The sequence below is a fragment of the Carassius carassius genome, chromosome 16 (assembly GCF_963082965.1).
Source record: "Carassius carassius chromosome 16, fCarCar2.1, whole genome shotgun sequence".
Lineage (NCBI taxonomy): Eukaryota > Metazoa > Chordata > Actinopteri > Cypriniformes > Cyprinidae > Carassius > Carassius carassius.
Window position 1 is genome coordinate 20,402,994 of NC_081770.1, and position 22,859 is coordinate 20,425,852.

Sequence of the window (22,859 nt, forward strand, 5' to 3'; positions counted from 1 at the left end):
ATCTATCTATCTATCTATCTATCTATCTATCTATCTATCTATCTATCTATCTATCTAGTCGCCTGCTAGTCATGCTAGAAACATGCTTATCATGCTAGAAACATGCTAACAACATGCTAATCTTGCTAGAAACATGCTAGCGACATGTTAATCATGCTAGAAACATGCCAGCAAAATGCTAACCATGCTGGAAACATGCTAGCGACATGCTAATCATACTAGAAACATGCTAGTGACATGCTAACCGTGCTAGATACATGCTATCGACATACTAATCATGCTAAAAACATGCTAGCGACATGCTAACCTTGCTAGAAACATGATAGCGACATGCGAATCATGCTAGAAACATGCTAGCAACATACTAAACATGCTAGAAACATGATAGCAACATGCTAGTCGCATGCTAATCATGGTAGAAGTCAAGTCAAGTCAAGTCTGCTTTATTGTCAATTCTTCCACATGTACAGTACATACATACAGAGAATCAAAATTGCGTTACTCTCAGATCCCCGGTGCACACAGATAACATTAACATTAAAACCTAAAAATCTAGATCAAATATAAAATGTAGATACAACTATACAATAAGGTAATGGAAAAAAGACATATAATAAAATTAAAAATAAAGTTAAATAAATCAGCGCAAGGCAAATGGCAGATAGAGTGCAAATCAATGAAGTAAACAACAGTGCAGATAAAATATTTTTAAGTGCAGAAACAAAAGCTTATTATGTCAAGAGCAGTTATTATATTTAACTGCGACTAGCATGCTAGCAACATGCTAATCATGATAGCAACATGTTAGTCGCATGCTAATCATGCTAGCAACATGCTAATCATGCTAGCAGCATGCTAATAATGCTAGCAACATGCTACCAACATGCTAATCATGATAGAAAGATGCTAGCAACATGCTATTCATGCTAGCAACATGCTAGCAACATGTTAATCATGCTAGCAACATGCTAGCAATATGCTAATCATGCTAGCGACATGTTAACAACATGTTAATCATGTTAACAAAATGCTAGCGACATGCTAATCATGCTAGAAACATGATAGCAACATGCTATTCACATGCCAATCATGCTATAAACATGGTAGTGTATTCACATTCTAATCATGATAGAAACATGCTAGTCGCATGTTAATCATGCTATAAACATGGTAGTGTATTCACATGCTAATCATGATAGAAACATGCTAGTCGCATGTTAATCATGCTAGAAACATGCTAGCAATATGCTTATCATGCTAGAAACATGATAATGATATGCTAATCATGCCACAAACATGCTAGCAACATTCTAATCATGCTAGCAACATGCTAGTCGCATGCTAATCATGTTAGAAACATGCTAGCGACATACTAATCATGCTAGCAAAATGCTAATTATGCTAGAAACATACTAGTGACATGTTAGCAACATGCTAATCATGTTATAAATATGCTAGCAACATGCTAATCATGCTATCAACATGCTAGTCGCATGCTAATCATGCTAGAAACATGCTAGCAACATGTTAATTCTGCTAGAAACATACTAGCGACATGCTAGCAACAAGCTAATCATGCTTGAAACATGCTTCTAACTTCTATCTATCTATTTATCTATCTCTTTCTAAGTAATCTATCTTTCTTTCTAACTAATCTATCATTCTTTCTTTCAAACTATTCTATCTATCTATCTATCTATCTATCTATCTATCTATCTATCTATCTATCTATCTATCTATCTATCTATCTATCATTCTTTCTTTCTTTCTTTCAAACTAATCTATCTATCATTCTCTTTTGAACTCATCTATCTATCATTCTTTCTAACTAATAAATCTTTCCTTCAAACTAATCTATCTATCATTCTTTCTTTTGAATTAATCTATCTATCATTCTTTCTAACTAATATATCTTTCTTTCTTTCAACTAATCTATCAATCTAACTTTAAACTACTTTAAACTTCGAACTACTTTAAACTTCTAACTTCTTTAAGCTTCTTCAAACTTTCTCGTCAGGCTTTCTCAAGCCAAATTAAAGTTTGTCTCAACAAACTTTTTTTTCTAGTTTTAAATTGTAATAATATTGACAGTATTGTGTAATACTGTATGCTATTATTACTATACATACAGCCTTGGTGAGTTTATAATTCAGAGATTTAACTTAACTACAGTGCCTTATGGTGGAGTAAGTTAAAATGCTGACTTGATTTACCCCACAACATTTGGCTCACTTTGCCCCATAGCTGCCATTTTGGAAGAAAATAGCTCTGTTGCTTAATAGTTAAGGCTAATATTTAGCTAAACGATGTGCATGCTTTTATATGTTGCCAAATCACCTATATGTATCAAATATATTTAGACCTGCATGAATTTGCTTTGATGTAACAACCGTTACATTTGTTATGCTAAAATTGTACGTTGACAAGCCAAAAACCTTTTTTAAAGTAAATGGGGTCTCTCCATTCCCCCCAAGTGTTTCTCCTTTTCACAGTCTGCAAGAAATGATGGGTGGTTACAAAATACATGGCCACACGACAGTAAAAGTGTACAGTTGCCAAAAAACAGGGAGTGGGTCAATTTACCAACTGGCTCAACTTACCCCACTCCCCCATACTTCAATTGAAGATGAGGCAGAAGTAGGCTCAGAGAGTGAGGGAAAGCCCACTCTTATCAAAACTTCTACAATAAAGAATGTGCTGTCTTCTCTGTAAATTGTTTATTTGTCACACCTGGATAATTTGTATTAACAAGCACTCACCCCGCCATTGCCTCTTTTTTGGTTTGGGCATCTGCCCCTCAAAATGTCTGTGCACAGCCCTGAAACAAAAGAATATCATCAGCAAAAACTGAACTGGTTTGAATGGCTTTACTGCAGAGACATAAATATTCACAATGAAATATAAAAGTCACTGTCATTTAATGCTGGATGTGGTAAATAAGCTGCCAGTGATCAAACTATTGTGGTCATATACTGTGGTCATATATGAAGTCACTGAAAAGGACAGTTGTGAATATGGCTAAAATCGTGAATATGAGGCTTATGCTGAATGTACTGTGGAAGTGCGCTCTGGCGATGACAGTAATGGTAAAATCATCTGCTCAAACTGAACCTTTTTAAGTTTCAAAGGGAAATGAAAATAGCTTTATTTTATTCTTCTGTTACTGTTCTTGAAATATCAAGATCATTTTTTTGCTATTGCAGCAGTTAGAAGTCGATGCATGCTGGATATATAGGTCCGGGTCGCTAAAGAATGTTTGGCAAAACATTTATGCATTTAAGGGTTAAAAGAGTGTTTTTAGGATTTAAGAACAAAACACAGGAAAAATTTACATTGCTATTTTTGTGAAAGTTGCTATTTTATACTATGTTCATTCTGAGTATATCTTCCTAAAGACCTCTCTATATCTCTCTCTTTCTCATAACTCCTTTTCACGTGATATTACATCAGATAAAAAAGTTCTGATAACAAAGCTGTTTCCTATTGAAATCATACTCTGTCTGTGTTTACCACATGTTAGTTTGGTAATCTGATTGTAGATTTTCTGCCAGATATGTTGCTTTTAATACAATAATTAAGGTATGCGAATTGTCTTCAGTTAATTACAAAAAAAAAAAAAAAAAAATATTGCCTTAATCACAGGTGAGAATATTTTATGTTTCTGTTTTTATCTCTGGACAGAGAGATGTGGCTGAAGCCTATGAGCTCAACTGCAGTTCTAGTTGCATAACTGTTACTATCCGACCACATCCACCCAGGCCATGTTGAAATTTCTCGGAACAAACTATCTTTTGATGTCATCAAAATGAGTACATATATATTTAGAATCAACTGAATAGGTGTGAAGGCTATTTAGTTGCATGTACTTTAAAAAGAGTTTCAATTTTCATCTACATTTTCAGTAAGAACTTGATCTGACATGGACCGAGTTAGAAATACTAGACCACAGAAATAGTAAATTAATATACGAATGTATTTTTTCTCTCTTTTCAATTGATAGTTCTAGTGAAAATAGTTATTTAGTGTTCATGTTGTTTATCTACAGCTCACTTGAATTTGCTCTAGAACGTTAGTCATCATGATGTTCTGGAAGCTGGTTTGAGAAATAATTACCAGAAACTCAGTATCTCCGCCCACCCTTTTGTTTTGTCAGTGAGAGCTCACTGATTGTCTTCATGATGACCATCATCTCTCTGCTCCTGCTGGCCTCTCTGCTGCCACACCTGACCTTCACTGGTGAGACTGACTGAACTACTGAATTAATCTGCAGAATAATACAATTAACAGCACTCTCTTGCTTTCTCAGCTCGCGTGAATAAGGGAATAGTGAATGGCACAGAAGCAAAACCCCACTCCAGACCTTATATGGTTTCTGTTCAAAAGAACTGGCTACATATCTGTGGTGGATTCCTCATCTCTGATGAGTTTGTCTTGACTGTCGCTCATTGTCGAGATATGTAGAGTGTCTTGTTTAGAAATATCCATTCTTAAATTTGACATTCTATAGTCTAAAAGAGAAAACTGAATGTTAATGTGTTAAATATGTTTGATTTGAACAGTTCAGAGACTCTCACAGTTGTGGTTGGAGCACATGACCTAAAAAATAAGACTGAAGGTTCTGTCTGCATTGGAGTGAAGTCACCTACCATCAGCATCCAGACTTTACTGAGAAACCTGTCATGATTGACATAATGCTTTTGAGGGTAAAAATCTGCACTCATTTCAGTTTAAATAAATGAATATCTTGGCTATATTATTTCTAAGCAAGATATAATGTCGGCTACAGTCGGTCATCGTTATCGGTCATCATATATAAACTTTTTACACACCAAAAAATTGTTTTATAATTTTATCTGTCCTCTATATCATCTCAAAGCTTCTGCGATCATAAAGGATGACGGACCACTGCTGAACCCATGATCGACCAATCAGAATCAAGTATTGCAAAGCGCTGTCATAGCTAAATTACTGTCGTTGTAAAATATCTTCCTTTTTAATATAAATATAATATAAAGGATTTATACTAATGATTGGATTTCTAAAGCTTTGCTAATGTAAATACTATACATATAAATACTGCATAGATTTATATTGTACTTTCAGTGTAGGCTTTCTAACTGTGGAAAAATTTATTCACAGTAGATCAGAAAACAAACCAGACATAAATACTTAAATCAACTTAAGGGAAATTATCCAAAAATAGTTTGTGTATACGTGTGTACAGTATACATATATATATATGTAAATATATGCAAAACTGATGTTCAGTATTATAAAGATTTCTGTTATGTTTTGTACTACAGCTAGAGAAAAAAGTCACACAAAATGAGAAATTCAAGTGGATATCTTTACCAATAAAAGAAGAGGAGATTAAAGTGCCTTCTGTCTGCAGTGTTGCAGGCTGGGGAAGGCTGGATAATGGCTCCCTTAGCAATCGACTCATGGAAACACATGTGAAGATCATGAATAACACAAAATCTAAAAATAAGTGGGGAGAAGATGATTATTCAGCTTCAGAGATGATGTGTACATATGGCAATGGAGGAAGTTGCACTCTAAGTAAAAGATTATCTCTCATATTGATTGATATAAAGCCCCAAATGGGGAGTTTAAAATGTTAACAGGGGGATTCAGGAGGTCCTTTGGTTTGTGGGAAAACTGCTGTTGGTGTCACATCTTTTGGTGACCCTGATCTCTGTAATTCACCAAAGCTACCTGAAGTTTATATGAAGGTTTCGGCATATCTGCCATGGATAAATAAGTTTATTGGACATGTTTATTGACTTTTTTTTTTTTTCCTGGAATTGATCCAAATTGTTTAATGTGTTGTATGTCATTTACCTACAATTGGTTATTCCTTTACCCAGCCCTTGGAGACTGCAAATAGGCCTTAAAAATAATACTAATAATAATACTAATAATAATAATAAAAATATATATATTTTATTCTTTTTTTTCTTTTAAAAAGGTATTTCTTTTTTTTATGTTTCTACCACACTGATTCAGGAGATATGTAGTATGATTCCTGCTCATAAGAGGTAAAAACATATTTTTAAAAAGCTCACTTTACTGCTAAAGACTTTGGAAAGACCTGATAGAAGGAGCTAAGCATTTAAAGAGTTAACTTGAATACGCTGGAAGTATTTTTAACACATAAAAAGGTATTATTGTAGCTTGAACAGGACTTTGATTACAGTGTAAAAAATACTGCAATATCCCAAACTCAGCCTTTTTTTATTATTCCTATAAAATAAAGATGAATAAAGTTCTGTTAACAGAACTGAATTTCTGACAATCCTGCTTGCTGAGCTATTTCATTTATTTCAAATTGTCAAGTTGGATGATATAGCCATGGGTTGTGGAATTGGGCGGTGGGGGGGGGGATGGGGGGGGGGGGTGCACACTGGCCTGGGCTCAGGTTACTTTTGAGGTCTGGTATTACAGTATATAACATATATGAGCCTGTAGCCTATGTATATATGTATGCACGCTTAATCAATAAAGATTGCGATCTTAATTCAAACATGCACAAACTTATTCCTAAATGGCGATGATTTCGCTATGTCTATTAAACCTTTGAAATTACGGAATATTTCAATATGCTTTTGGGCAGCCGCTGATCCAGAGAGAGCAGCGCTAATCATGTAAGCTTCATGTTTGAAACAGCTTCATAAACAGTCAGCTACATTTCTGTGTTTCAACTCGCAAACAATAAATAATAACAAAAGTGATTGATATAAAAGTTTATAGTCAGGATATAGCCATGATCAAAAGTAGGAGCAAATAACACTATCTCACTAACAATTCATACGTATTTTACGAGGTGGCTAATTTGTACAAATTCGTATGACCTCACTCGTATGACCCCAGTGACGGGTAGGTTTAGGGGTGGAGTTAGGTGTAGGTCATTCGTACAAATTCATACGAATTGTGCAACTCGTACTTACAATTTAGCACAAATCATATGAATTTGTACGACCTCACTCAATTAGCCTCCTCGTAAAATATGTACGAATTGGAGCAGACCAGTGACTGTTAAAATACAGATCTAATTATCAGAATTACTGATACACAAACTGAAAGAAATAAGTTATGGGAAACTCCGTCTCCACCCACATTTATATTATATTTATACAGTATATATCCAGGGAGAGCTCACTGATTGTCTTCAACATGATCGTCATCTCTCTGTTCCTGCTGGCCTCTCTGCTGCCTACAATGACATGCATTGGTAAGACAAAAAAAATTAAAATAAAATAAAATTTTCTAATGAGCCACGTAGCAAATACAGTGAGGACGGACAGTGAGGAGGAAATAAAATATCCTAAAATAACCAACACTATATCTTTCTTTCTTAACTTGTGCAAATGTGGATATAGTGAACGGCAGGGAATCAAAACCCCACTCCAGACCTTACATGGTGTCTGTTCAAGTAAAGGAGCATCATATCTGTAATGGATTCCTCATCTCTGATAGATTTGTCATGACTGCTGCAAGTTGCAGAGAAAAGTAAGACCTTGTTTATTCCACAATCTTGTGTTACCTACTTATATAATAATAATATATTATATAAATACTAAATAAATTATTCATTATTGCTCAGTACAATAGCCTACTTTACTTAATTATTTAATATTATTATTAAGCTAGCTAATTATATTGAAATAAATCAATAAATTTTAATTGATCTATTATCTATCAATTTATTATTCAACACAATGAATATAACATGATTAATAAGTTACCTAATTATATATTTTAGATAATATTATTTTGATAGTCAATTTCAAACATTCTACTGACTATAAGTTATCAACTACTTGTCAACTTATTCTACAACCCCTACCCTGAACCTGAATCTAAAAATCTGCTAATATTCTCATGAGCGATAGCTGACATGTAGTTGCAAGAAATGTTTAAAGTTAACAATAGAAATAAAGTGTAACCTAATAGAATAAACAGTAAATATAATATTATTCCTTATTGAGCAATACAATAATTCTATTATATTATTGTTATAAATTAACAATTATATTTTTTTAGATAGTATATTAATAATTAGTAAAATGTATTAATTATTTAATATATAACAATACAAATATTAAATACATCATTATTTATTATTGCTGAATGCAATACATGTATTATAATAATATTATTAATAATTTGATATTATTATTAAGCCAACTTATTATAAAAAACAAAACAAAAAATTACATTTAAATATTAAATAAATAAAATGACTTTAATCATATACAGTAAGACATTTATAATGGTTTTGGCTACTTAATCAGCACACTTCCAGAATATACTTATGAGTATAGCAGACTGTGAAATAAAGTTATTGCTAAATAAAACTTCTTCTTTCTTATTTTTAAGTGCTGAAGTTGTGACGGTTGTGCTAGGTGCACATGACCTAAAAAAGAGTGAGAATTCAGTCCGATACACAGTGGTTTCATACCATCAGCATCCAGACTACACCATGGGATCCTTTCATAATGACATCCTGCTTTTGAAGGTAACCAACTGCAATTATTTAGCTGATTTTAGTAAAATTCTCATTTAAAATAACAGCCAATAAACTATTAAAATCTTTTTAATAATGATGCTGCCATTTTTGGTTTACAGTTAGAAAAAAACGTAAAATGTAATGACAAGATCAAGAGGATATCCTTACCAGAAGAAGGAAACGTTATCGAAGCAGGTTCAGTTTGCAGTGTCGCAGGCTGGGGACGTACTGAAACTAATGGCAAGGGAAGCGATGTCCTCATGGAGACAGATGTGAAGGTCATGAATAACATGGAATGTGAAAGTAAATGGGGGAAGAAACACTTTTCAACTTCACAGATGATGTGTGTTCATGGAGATGGAGGAAGCTGTGATGTATGTAAAACATATCTGATTCACCAAATCTTATTGTTTAACAAATTTTAGTAATGAATTATGACAGCATGTGACTGAAGTGTTGATCTGTTTCTTAACAGAGGGATTCAGGAGGTCCTTTGGTTTGTGGAGACAGTGCAGTTGGTGTCACATCTTTTGGTGACCCTGATCTCTGTAATTCCCTTGAGAAACCTGAAGTTTATATTAAGATTTCAGCATATCTTCCATGGATAAAGAACATTATTAAGGAAATATAATTGAAGTCAATTCAATCTTGCAAATAAAATGGGGTGATTATTATTATTATTTGGTTGAGTTGATTTTCCTCCCAATTGCCTCTTAATAAAAATAACATATATTGATATATACTGTCTAGAGATTTTAATCAATCAGAAATGGTACTTTAAAACAGATATTAAACTGCACACAGACAGTTTGATTTTTGAAGACAACCACTGTTGTTTTTTTATGATTTTGTCTGAGCTATGAATAAAATCTAAAAATTACATAATATTTTCTCATTTTATTTGTATTATCTTATTATTTTAGTAGATAGAATAAGTACATTTTAAGCTAAATTAATTATGATATTTAAGCCCTATCCCCGTGAGCCGCAAAACTGTTAACTTGTCCAGATAGGCTACATAAGAGGACCCTCTTTTCATTATTTTCCTGCTTTGGCAAGTTAACTGAATAATGGAAATTCATTGTATTTTTTTAATAAACCGGCAAATAAAAAATTTGAGATTTTTTTACTAAAGAATGTAATAAGCCATATACTTCTGAATGTACTATATGTTTGGTAATGTTGATAGAGCACTCTTATGCTAAAAAGTGTTCGTTGATACTGATAAATATTGAATTTAATAATCAAATGCTAAATTGCATAATTATATATATTCACTTCCTACGTGTGCCCGACCCGGAAAATAGCGAAGTCGCAATGGATTCTATTTACACTACGTGAATTATTTATTACATCATTTTCTTATCATTTTAGCAATAAAATTAGTTAGATGCTATTTATACTACTAAGTGCAATTGGCAAAGATTTGCACCTCAGTATTGTAGTACATTATTAAACAGTATGCAATAATAACATATTGAGTGTAAATGATCATTTTTGCTAAGGGAAACAAAATGTCCATTACAACAAACAGTACATAACAATTCTCCTAGCAACAAAATGAATTGTATAACAGTGCTACAGTAATAATAATTATAATAAAAAAAACAAGATGGCACTAGTTGCATTTCTTTGAAGCAAAAGTGTGTCAATCAGCCTTGTGAAGACATGAAAGAAGCGTGAAAGATATGTCTTTGTAATGCATGATCGGCCAATCAGAATAAATTATTACGGCAAATAGTGCTGCATCCTGCATCATTAGTTCATCCAAAAAAGAAAATTCTGTCAGTAATTACTCACCCTCATGTCGTTCCACACCCGTAAGACCTCTGTTCATCTTCAGAACACAGATTAGGATATTTTGATGAAATCTGAGCTCTCTGACTCTCCGTAGACAGCAGTGCAACTGCAATATTCCCAGATCCAGAAATGTAGAAAGGACATCGGTAAAACAATCCATGTGACATCAGGGGTTCAACCATAATTTAACGAAGCTATGAGAATACTTTTTTGTACACAAAGAAAACAATAATAACATAATTTATTCAACAATAATTCTACTTGAGTTTCCACTGATGTCATAAAATTCAGGCTGGACCAGAAAACAAACCAGACAGACTGCTGTTTAAAATTATATATATTTTTTACCAATAAAAGAAGAGGAGATTGAAGTGCCTTCTGTCTGCAGTGTTGCAGGCTGGGGAAGGCTGGATAATGGCTCCCTTAGCAATCGACTCATGGAAACACATGTGAAGATCATGAATAACACAAAATCTAAAAATAAGTGGGGAGAAGATGATTATTCAGCTTCAGAGATGATGTGTACATATGGCAATGGAGGAAATTGCACTGTAAGTAAAAGATTATCTCTCATATTGATTGATATAAAGCCCCAAATGGGGAGTTTAAAACCTGTGTTTACATTGTTAACAGGGGGATTCAGGAGGTCCTTTGGTTTGTGGGAAAACTGCTGTTGGTGTCACATCTTTTGATGACCCTGATCTCTGTAATTCACCAAAGCTACCTGAAGTTTATATGAAGGTTTCAGCATATCTGCCATGGATAAATAAGTTTATTTGAAATGTTTATTGACTTTTTTGATTTTGCTTTGAATTGATCCAAATGTTTTTAATGTGTTGTATGTCATTTACCTACAATTGGTTATTCCTTTACCCTTGAAAACTGCAGATAAGAAGGCCTTTTTTTTTTTTTGATGGTACAGATGGTACATTCTGATAGGCATTTACTGCAGACAAGATGTTTCTACCACACTGATTCAGGAGATATGTAGTATGATTCCTGCTCATAAGAGGTAAAAACATATTTTTAAAAAGCTCACTTTACTGCTTAAGGCTTTGGAAAGACCTGATAGAAGGAGCTAAGCATTTAAAGGGTTAACTTGAATACGCTGGAAGTATTTTTAACACATAAAAAGGTATTATTGTAGCTTGAACAGGACTTTGATTACAGTGTAAAAAATACTGCAATATCCCAAACTCAGCCTTTTTATTTTATTATTCCTATATTGGTTAGTTTTCAGTTAGTTTCCTTTGGGTTTAAAGTGGAAATGAAGCAGTCAGTCAAGTTTACATTGTTTAGTAAAGTGGTTTCCACTTAATAATAATAATAATAATAATAATAATTATATAATAATTATATAATAATAATAATAATAATAATAATAACATAACATAACATAACATAACATAACATAACAAAACATAACATAACATAACATAACATAACATAACATAACATAACAAAACAAAACATAACATAACATAACATAACATAACATAACAAATAATGTAACCATTTAAAGTCCCCCAGTAGTCAAAAATGTTATCCCTTAAAACTCATCTTTGATCATCAAAATGAAATATTGAAATGTTTTTTTTCTTGTGAAAATCAATTTCTCATGCCTTAAAATAGCTTGAAATTTACTCTACACCCTTGCCACATTTACTATACGCGGATCTATGAATATGTAAATTAGCGTGGAAATAGTGAAAACATCAACAACTAGCGAAACATCTACAGAAAAATATTCCTGTCTGCCTTCTCACTTGAACCCCTGCTTTGCAGTAGAGCTTAGATCGGGCCCAACAAATCAAGCCCGACCCTACCCGAGCACGTTGTGTCCGAGCCCGGCCCGGCCCGGCCCGGCCCGACACGTTCATTGTAATTATGAGCCCGAGCCCGATTTAAACCCGACCATTTTTTAATATGTGGGCCGTTATAACCAGGGGCGGCGCCAGATTTTTTACTTTTTTTTTTTTTTACCGCAGGTGCTGCTATGCTAGATCATTTAGGCTACGGGGGGAGCTGCGCAGTTATATATATATATATATATATATATATATATATATATATATATATATATATAAAACTATACCACGGGTCGGGTCGGGTCGAGCCCGAGCTCGGGCTCGGGCAGAGAATCTAAGCTCTACTTTGCAGCATAGTTCATTATATGCTAATGATGGTGTAACGCTTTACAAACTTCCTAATTACGGGAAGAAGGAGGCGGGAACCGGTGGACAATCCAACAAAGACTTTAATAGTAAAATAAACACAAAACAGCGTGGCAGCCCCTCACGGACTACTGCCGCGCACAAACAAAATCAAAACACAAAATAAATCCAGGCCTGGTCCTCTCTCGTCCTTCACTGTCGTCGCTCCTGTTTTATATTCTTCCATCTCCTACAGCTCAGCCCCGTCCCACTCACCACATACCCCCATCGCCCCTCGCAGGCCGGGGGGTACTCACGGGACTGCGCTCTACTCCCCCTAGACCCCAGACACACTGCCGCTCGGCCCTCCACCAGCTGAGTGATCTCCTCCGCGGTGCCTGGCGGTGGCACTGGACGGCCCTCGGCAGACAGCACGACACTCCTCAGCCGCCCGATGGATGCTGATGGCTCCTCCGGTTTTGGGCACCCAGCAGGATTCCCCCGTTCCCTGTTCCTCCCTGTTCAGGCGGACGGCAGCAGGCTCCGGCCCCCAGTGACGGGTAGGTTTAGGGGCGGAGTTAGGTGTAGGTCATTCGTACAAATTCATACAAATTGTGAATACGTACAATTAAGCACAAATCATATGAATTTGTACGACCTCACTCAATTAGCCACCTCGTAAAAAATGTATGATTTTGAGCAGACCAGTGACTGTTAAAATATATTTGAAGTCTAAATCATTCATTCAAGGGATTCGTTCAAAAATCTTGGACGAAAAGAAACTTAATTAATTTAATTCAAGTGATTTTTTTTTTTTTTACAATTCAATTAAGTTAATTAATATATTTGGACCCACTTCATATTAAGTGGCCTTAACTACTATGTACTTACATTTTAATTAATAACTTAGTACAATGTACGTATTGTGTACATACATGTTTTTACATTGTACTTATAATTTAAAACTTGTAGTTTTTAAAAAAACTACATGTAATTACAATTACATCTGTATTTAATTCTGTAATTTCATTTATAATTACACTGTTGACCCATACTTTACACCTTAACCCACCCTTAAACTTACCCATACCCCCAACCCTCTCCCTAACCTTACCCCTATCCCACCTCAATAGCAGCAAAAGTGTTTTACAATACAATATGAATACAATAAGTACATTGTACTTATTTTTTTATGTAAGTACATAGTAGTTAAGGCCACCTAATATAAAGTGGGACCATATTTTTTAAATGGACTAATTTATAACTTTAAAACATTTTATCAGAAACAAGTAAATTATCCTATACATATTATTTAGTTTGGTTGTCTAATGTTTTGTTTGCAGAATTGTGGGAGAATCATGATCTATATTCTAGAAATCAATTATCCAGCGACTGTTTCTAATATTACAGACTAATATTACAGTATAGCAACAAGGATTTGGTACAATTATAATGCAAATGTATATAATGCAGACTAATTTATCATCTTAAGTTAATGTTAATGTTTAGCTAAATATTGCATTAATTTTGTTAATGCAGTAAGAGCTGCTTCTTTGACCTCAAGGCTCTGTGCACTGTCTGCAAGTTAATGGCTTCAAATTAATCAAATGGCACAAATCTTTGTGGTATGATGACTGAAGCCTTCTTCCGAAGCCTCATCAAACCACAAGTATGATCAGATCTAATTATCAGAGTTACTGATAACACAAACAGGAAGGAATAAGTTATGGGAAACTCTGTCTCCACCCACATTTATATTATATGTATACTGTGTATATCCAGTGGAATCTCACTGATTGTCTTCAACATGATCTTCATCTCTCTGTTCCTGCTGGCCTCTCTGCTGCCACCACTGACCTGCATTGGTAAGACAAAAAAAAAAATTCTGAGACATGTTTTATAGCATATACAGTGAGGACGGACAGTGAGGAGGAAATAAAATCACCTAAAATAACCAACACTATAACTCTCTTTCTCAACTTGTGCAAATGTGGGAACAGAGAACGGCAGGGAAGCAAATCCCCACTCCAGACCTTACATGGTGTCTGTTCAAGTAAAGGAGCATCATACCTGTGATGGATTCCTCATCTCTGATAGATTTGTCATGACTGCTGCACATTGCCGACAAAGGTAAGACCTTGTTTAATCCACAATCTTGTGTTTCCTAATTATATAATTGATATATTATAATAATTATATACTATATAAATACTAAATAAATCATTATTTATTATTGTTCAATACAATAGGCTACTTAATAATTTAATATTATCTTTAAGCCAGCTAATTATATAGAAAAGGATCAATCATTTTTAATTGATCTATTATCTATCAATTTATTATTCAACAAAATTATAACATGATTAATAAGTTACCTATTTGTATATTTTAGATAATATAAGGTAACACTTTATTTTGATAGTCCATTTTAGACATTTTGCTGACTATAAGTTATCAACTACTTGTCAACTTATTCTACAAACCCTAACCTGAACCTGAACCTAGTTAGTTGACATGTAGTTGCAAAAAATATTTGGAAAGTGGACTATTGAAATAAAGTCTAACCTAATAGATTAAACACTAAATATATTATTATTATATTTTTTTTATATTAAATTAATAAAGATGACTATAATCATATACAGAAAAATATTCATCATGGCTTTGGCTTCTAAATCAGCACACTTCCAGAATATACTTATGAGTATATCAGACTGTGAAATAAAGTTATTGCTAAATAAAGCTACTTCTTTCTTAATTAAATAAGGACTCAAGTTCTGACGGTTGTGCTAGGTGCACATGACTTAAAAAAGAGTGAGAATTCAGTCCGATACACAGTGGATTCATACCATCAGCATCCAGACTTCACCAAGGGATCCTTTTTTAATGACATCATGCTTTTGAAGGTAACAAACTGCACTTATTTTAGCTGACTTATTAAACTTTCATGCAGAAGAACAGCCAATTTTGAAGATACACTAATATTTTTATTATCGATGCTGCCATTTTTGGTTTACAGTTAGAAAAAAATGTACAACTAAATGACAATATCAAGTGGATATCCATACCAGCAGAAAGAAGCGTTATCAAAGAAGGTTCTGTTTGCAGTGTCGCAGGCTGGGGACGTATTGAAACTTATGGCAAGAAAAGCGATCACCTCATGGAGACAGATGTGAAGGTCATGAATAATACGGAATGTGAACATAAATGGGGGAAGAGCAATTATTTAACTTCACAGATGATGTGTGTTCATGGAGATGGAGGAAGCTGTGATGTATGTAAAACATATCTTATACACCAAATCTTATTGTTCGATCTAGTGTTAGTTATGAATTATGACAGCATGTGACTGAAGTGCTGATCTGTTTCTTAACAGGGGGATTCAGGAGGTCCTTTGGTTTGTGGAGACACTGCAGTTGGTGTCACATCTTTTGGTGACCCTGATCTCTGTAATTCCCTTGAGAAACCCGAAGTTTATACTACGATTTCAGCATATATTCCATGGATAAAATGCATAATAGGATATAGATATCAAATTTTCTTTCAATAAACATATTAAACCAGATGTGATACTGCAGACTGTTGATGGATTTTTAAGACAATCACGATAAACATTTATAGAATGAAATAAAACCACTGAAATAAAACAAAGTGTATTCACACAGATTATGCAAGAATGAAAATATACATCACTGTTCAAAAGTTTGGGGTCAGTAAGAGATGCTGCTCTTTTAAACTTCCTATTTCTAAAAAATTCTTAAAAATGTATAAGTTTCCACAAGTATCACAATGGTTTTCAACATGATAATAATAAATGTTTCTTGAGCATCAAATCAGCACATTATAATGATTTTTGAAGGATCTTGTAACACTCAAGATCAAAGTGAATAAGCTGAACAGTTTGCCTTGCATCACAGGAATAACTTACCTGTATATGTGAAAATACATTAAACATAATAAGATGCTGCCCCCCCTCCCAGATGAGAGCCAATTATGATTTTGTCTGTGCTATGAATAAAATGTAAAAATTAAATAATTCATATTTCTCATTTTATTTGTATTAACTTATTATTGTAGTGGATTGATTAAGTATATTTTGGGCTAAATAAATTACTATATTTCACAATTCTTAACTTGTCTAAATAGGCTACATGAGAAGACTCTATTTTTATTATTTTCCTGCTTTGGCAAGTTGACTGAATAATGGAAATTCATTGTATTTTTTAATAAAGCCACAAATAAAAATGGGATGGACTGAGTCACTGCTGGCTGAACTGGACAGGAGATTTTCAGATGAAGCGTTGGCCTCGAGTATGGCGCGTGACGCAGTATTGAGGTGAGAGAAATACGGTAACAGTGCTCTACTAAACATGTACGCAAGCCACCCTCAGGTTGTGACAGCTGAAATGGATCTTGTCAAGTCAAGTCAAGTCACCTTTATTTATATAGCGCTTTAAACAAAATACATTGCGTCAAAGCAACTGAACAACATTCATTAGGAAAACAGTGTGTCAATAATGCAAAATGATAGTTAAAGGCAGTTCATCATTGAATTCAGTGATTCCATCTCTGTTCAGTTAAATAGTGTCTGTGCATTTATTTGCAATCAAGTCAACGATATCGCTGTAGATGAAGTGACCCAAACTAAGCAAGCCAGAGGCGACAGCGGCAAGGAACCGAAACTCCATCGGGGACAGAATGGAGAAAAAAAACCTTGGGAGAAACCAGGCTCAGTTGGGGGGCCAGTTCTCCTTTGACCAGACGAAACCAGTAGTTCAGTTCTAGGCTGCAGCAAAGTCAGATTGTGCAGAAGAATCATCTGTTTCCTGTGGTCTTGTCCTGGTGGTCCTCTGAGACAAGGTCTTTACAGGGGATCTGTATCTGGGGCTCTAGTTGTCCTGGTCTCCGCTGTCTTTCAGGGCAGTAGAGGTCCTTTCTAGGTGCTGATCCACCATCTGGTCTGTATACGTACTGGATCCGGGTGACTGCAGTGACCTTCTGATCTGGATACAGACTGGATACGGAATAAGAGAGAAACAGACAAATATTAGTGTAGATGCCATTCTTCTAATGATGTAGCAAGTACATAGGGTGTTATGGGAAGTGTTCCCGGTTCCGGTTTACCTAATTAATGCAGCCTAAAAATCTTTTAATGGATTTGGATATTAAAATCATATTAGTATGTTATGTGTAAACCAGGTTAAAGAGATGGGTCTTTAATATAGATTTCAACTGCAAGAGTGTGTCTGCCTCCCGAACAATGTTAGGTAGGTTATTCCAGAGTTAAGGTGCCAAATATGAAAAGGATCTGCCGCCTGCAGTTGATTTTGATATTCTAGGTATTATCAAATTGCCTGAGTTTTGAGAACGTTGCGGACGTAGAGGATTATAATGTAAAAGGAGCTCATTCAAATACTGAGGTGCTAAACCATTCAGGGCTTTATAAGTAATAAGCAATATTTTAAAATTTATACGATGTTTGATAGGGAGCCAGTGCAGTGTTGACAGGACCGGGCTAATATGGTCATACTTCCTGGTTCTAGTAAGAACTCTTGCTGATGCATTTTGGACTAGCTGTAGTTTGTTTACTAAGCGTGCAGAACAACCACCCAATAAAGCATTACAATAATCTAACCTTGAGGTCATAAATGCATGGATTAACATTTCTGCATTGGACATTGAGAGCATAGGCCGTAATTTAGATATATTTGAGATGGAAAAATGCAGTTTTACAAATGCTAGAAACGTGGCTTTCTAAGAAAAGATTGTGATCAAATAGCACACCTAGGTTCCTAACTGATGACGAAGAATTGACAGAGCAACCATCAAGTCTTAGACAGTGTTCTAGGTTATTAGAAGCAGAGTTTTTAGGTCCTATAATTAACACCTCTGTTTTTTCAGAATTTAGCAGTAAGAAATTACTCGTCATCCAGTTTTTTATATCGACTATGCATTCCATTAGTTTTTCAAATTGGTGTGTTTCACCGGGCCGCGAAGAAATATAGAGCTGAGTATCATCAGCATAACAGTGAAAGCTAACACCATGTTTCTTGATTATATCTCCCAAGGGTAATGTCACGGGTGACAAAAACGCTCAGCGAGCGGAACCCTCTTGACGAGTCACGAGTTTCTCGAGGGAACAATTTTTGTGCAACACCTCCCACTCCGGTCAAAGATAAAAGCCAAAGATAAAAGGGCTATTCAGAGAAGTTTCGGGGAGTTGTTTTTTTCCGGAGCAGAGTTGGGCACAAGCTTGCTCGGGGAAGTTATTGGGGTGGGCAGGTTTCCTGATGAAGTCCCTAGGGGAATAGGTTCCCTATTGAAGTTGTCTGCATTAGGAGTGTACTGGGCTGTGGTGAAGCCTCGATGGGGTGCAAGCCACCCATTGAAGTCTGCTGGAACAGAGTTCGTCGGTGGGAATTTGCTGGACTGATTTATCGATTGGATCTGCACTTGGAAGAGAGAGAGAGAGAGAAAGATAAGTGGATTGATTTCATCTTACAAACATTCGAAAAGCTTGAAGAGGATGCAGTGAATGTAAATCTGACTGTTGGGGAAGCTATGTGTTTCAGAGTGTGCTGAAGAGGAATTGAGGATTGAATATCCCCCACGGGAGTGTAACGAATGGATTGAGGCCTCTGATCAGCCCTATCGTGTGAGTGAATTGCAGTGCTTTTGCCTTATTGTTACACATTGATTCATTGCTGTGGATTTGTGGTGAACACGAGTGTGGTGTGCTTTTGCTGAGAAGCGGTCCCAACCCTTGCTTATATGTTTGTGGAAAGTTATGATGCCTACTCACCGTCGGAATCCCAGAGTGATACAGTTGAAATCTCCTCTTAAACCACTCTCTCTGTTTGCAAGCCCTAGGAAGGAACATATTTTTGTGGGAAAGTTCTTGCCTTCTTACTTAACGTCTGAGTCTGGAAGTATGCAGCATTGCTGAGGAAGCCAGCTTTTAAATCACTCTTTCTGTAATGTGCCCTGACGAAAGTATTCTGTACTGCGAAGAATCCTTACCTGTCAACTCCCCGTCGGAGTCCTGAAGAATGCAGCATCGCTGAGGAAGCAAGCTTTTAAGTCACTGTCTCCCTCACGTGCACCGACACAAGTATCCTATGCTGAGAAGACTTCTTATCCCCCCTACTTACCGTCTGAGTCTGGAAGTACGCAGCATCGCTGAAGAAGTAAGCTTTTAAACCATTCTTTCTCTAATGTGCCCCGACGAGAGTATTCTGTACTGCGAAGGATCCTTACCTGTCTACTCGCCGTCAGAGTCCTGAAGAATGCAGCATTGCTGGTGAAGTAAGCTTTTAAACCGCTGTCTCACTACGGTGTATCGACGCAAGTATCCTTGACTGAGAAGCATCCTTACCTGTATACTCACTGCCCGAGCCCGAAGTGAGCCGCCCCATTGGTGAAGTTGCCGTCAGGGCGAAACTGAGACATACGATCAGTACCTACCCATAGCTGGAGAAGACCTAGAGGACACTGAAGTCTATCACGCTTGTGCTCATTGATATTGTGTTCAATAAAGATTGTTATCCCTTTGAAATTACCTCTTGTCTGCGTTGTCCATCTGTTGCGGACCTGTGGTGTCGGCTCCCCACGGTGGTGTCTAAGTCAGGGGTGGCTGGTCATCCGAGTCCGCCCCGGTGACAGTAACCTATGAAGAGTAGCGGCCCTAGTACTGAGCCTTGAGGTACTCCATACTGCACTTGTGATTGATATGATACATCTTCATTCACTGCTACGAACTGATGGCGGTCATAAGTCTATGCAAAAGAATGTTGTGGTCAATTGTGTCAAATGCAGCACTAAGATCCAATAAAACTAATAGAGAGATACACTCAAGATCAGATGAGAGCAGATCATTTATAACTCTAAGGAGAGCAGTCTCAGTACTATGATACGGTCTAAATCCTGACTGGAAATCCTCACATATACCATTTTTCTCTAAGAAGGAATATAACTGTGAGGATACCACCTTTTCTAGTATCTTGGACAGAAAAGGGAGATTCAAGATTGGTCTATAATTAACTAGTTCTTTGGGGTGAAGTTGTGGTTTTTTGATGAGAGGCTTAATAACAGCCAGTTTGAAGGTTTTGGGGACATATCCTAATGACAATGAGAAATTAATAATAATCAGAAGAGGATCTATGACTCCTGGAAGCACCTCTTTCAGGAGCTTAGATGGTATAGAGTCTAACATGTTGTTGGTTTAGATGATTTAACAAGTTTATATAATTCTTCCTCTCCTATGGTAGAGAACGAGTGGAACTGTTCCTCAGGGGGTCTATAGTGCACTGTCTAATGCGATACTGTAGGTGACGGCTGAATGGTTGCAATTTTATCTCTAATAGTATCGATTTTAGAAGTAAATTAGTTAATAAAGTCATTACTGCTGTGGTGTTGGGAAATGTCAACACTTGTTGAGGCTTTATTTTTCGTTAATTTAGCCACTGTATTGAATAAATACCTGGGGTTATGTTTGTTTTTATTCTAAAAGAGAAGAAAAGTAACCGGATCTAGCAGTTTTTAATGCTTTTCTGTAGGATAGGTTACTTTCCCGCCAAGCAATACGAAATACCTCTAGTTTTGTTTTCCTCCAGCTGTGCTCCATTTTTCGGGCTGCTCTCTTTAGGGTGCGAGTATGCTCATTATACCATGGTGTCAAACTGTTTTCCTTAACCTTCCTTAAGCATAAAGGAGCAACTGTATTTAAAGTGCTAGAAAAGAGAGAGTCCATAGTTTCTGTTACATCAAGTTGTTCTGAGGTTTTGGATATGCTAAGAAATTTGTATACATCAGGAAGATAACTTAAAAAGCAGTATTTTGTGGTAGAAGTGATGGCTCTTCCATACTTGTAACAAGAAGCAGAATTTACAATCTTGGCTATATGAAGTTTGCACAAAACTAAATAATTGTGAAATGTGCAATCGCATTGCTGATCACTCTTAGAGAAGTAGGGAAGGAAAAATATCTAAACTTTTTCAGACTACTGCAGTTTGCACTCATGCTGCCCGTTAGTTTGGCTACATCAGAAATAAGTTTCTCAGTTATGAGGAGAATAAGAAACTGGCTCTGATCTAGCACACAGAGAATGATTTGACTGAAGATTTATCAGACAAGATGAAAGAAAGAAAGTGTTCATCTATGCAATTCGGAAAAAGAGTCTTTTCTGCATTTGGTAGGTATTTTTATCTTTTTTTTTTTTTTTTTTACTCCTTGTACAGCAGTTTTTTACTCCTTAAGTAAAATATTCTTAAAACAAGAGTATTTTACTTACCCCACTGGCAAATAATTTTACTTGTTTTAAGCTAAATGCACTTAATTTAGTTTTTTAACCCTTGAAAACAAGTCTAAAAATCTTAAGTCATTTGGATTATCTAGTAAAAGTATCTTTATTTAAGAATTATAAGATATTTTGACTAGACACCAGACAAATATACTAAGTAAGATAAGCCATTTTTTGCAGTGTATTCTGTCATGGCGTGCTATGTACATTCCTTTGTAAGCATGTAAGCAATGTTTCTGTAATCTGTTCTGTAGTGTGATGCCGACAGTGAGGAACCTGAGCTGTAGGAAACCATATAGAATGGTTGAGTCTAGTTGGAAGAACTTGTAATCTGGCTTTTACTGTGAAAATAAAAATTTCCTCGCTGAGTGCAGTATTCTTGAGAAATGAGTGAGAAACAGAGTGATCAGCAGAGGGAAGACAAGCAAGTTTTCCCTGAAGGTTCAGTTCGGTCCAGTGTTGTTTTTGGTGGTATTGATGTAAATCCATGAGAGTTCGCCGGGCAGCTTTAGATTTTAGCAGGGGGCTAGATCCACTGAATGCAGCTGTTGCTCTGACGTAGATCAGGGGGTCAGTGATGATGTCCTCTGAGACCCTCACCGTCCCAGAGTCACTCCAGAGATACTCCTGTTCTTACACAGAGGTCATTCAGGTCCAGCCAGTCTGACCAGACACCAAAACTAGACACAAACAAACAAACACACACACACCAGAACCAGTGGACAGCCATCTGTTGTAACCCAAAGGTTGTGGGTTCGATTCTCAGTAGCAGCAGGAAATGTAGGTACGTGGAATGAATGAACAGTGCTCTCTTCCACCCTCAGTACCCAAACTCAGCTTGATGCCATACTTTGCACAGTCATTCACGACACAATTTTAGTGGCAATGGGTAAATAAGTAAAGAAAAGTGAAAAATGTAAATAAATAAATAATTAGACAGGAAGCAAACCCTTAATTGTTCCAGGGTGATGCAACAAAAATAAGTAAGTTTATTTTAAATATTTATTGACTTATCAACTTAATTTTGACTTGAATTTATCCAAATTGTATGGAAGTTTTTTCCTAACATAATTAATGTAGCAGAAATGACTCGAACCAG

The 22,859-nt window shown here is 35.7% G+C and overlaps 2 protein-coding genes across 2 annotated transcripts in view; both read left to right on the forward strand.

Annotated features, from left to right (window-relative positions):
* Nucleotides 1-3,991: 3,991 nt before the first annotated feature.
* The window catches only part of LOC132159866 (duodenase-1-like), a 123,092-nt gene continuing 104,224 nt past the window's right edge, over nucleotides 3,992-22,859 (forward strand). Inside the window, exons 1-2 of the mRNA XM_059569502.1 lie at nucleotides 3,992-4,236; nucleotides 4,307-4,457. Coding sequence (XP_059425485.1) covers nucleotides 4,176-4,236; nucleotides 4,307-4,457 — 212 coding nt within the window. The 5' untranslated portion in view covers nucleotides 3,992-4,175. The remainder of the gene's footprint in view (nucleotides 4,237-4,306; nucleotides 4,458-22,859) is intronic.
* Nucleotides 7,076-9,246, forward strand: LOC132159868 (granzyme B(G,H)-like). The gene is made up of 5 exons (XM_059569504.1): nucleotides 7,076-7,228; nucleotides 7,362-7,509; nucleotides 8,380-8,518; nucleotides 8,629-8,883; nucleotides 8,985-9,246. The coding sequence occupies exons 1-5, from the start codon at nucleotides 7,093-7,095 to the stop codon at nucleotides 9,138-9,140; spliced, it is 834 nt and encodes a 277-aa protein (XP_059425487.1). The 5' UTR covers nucleotides 7,076-7,092; the 3' UTR covers nucleotides 9,141-9,246.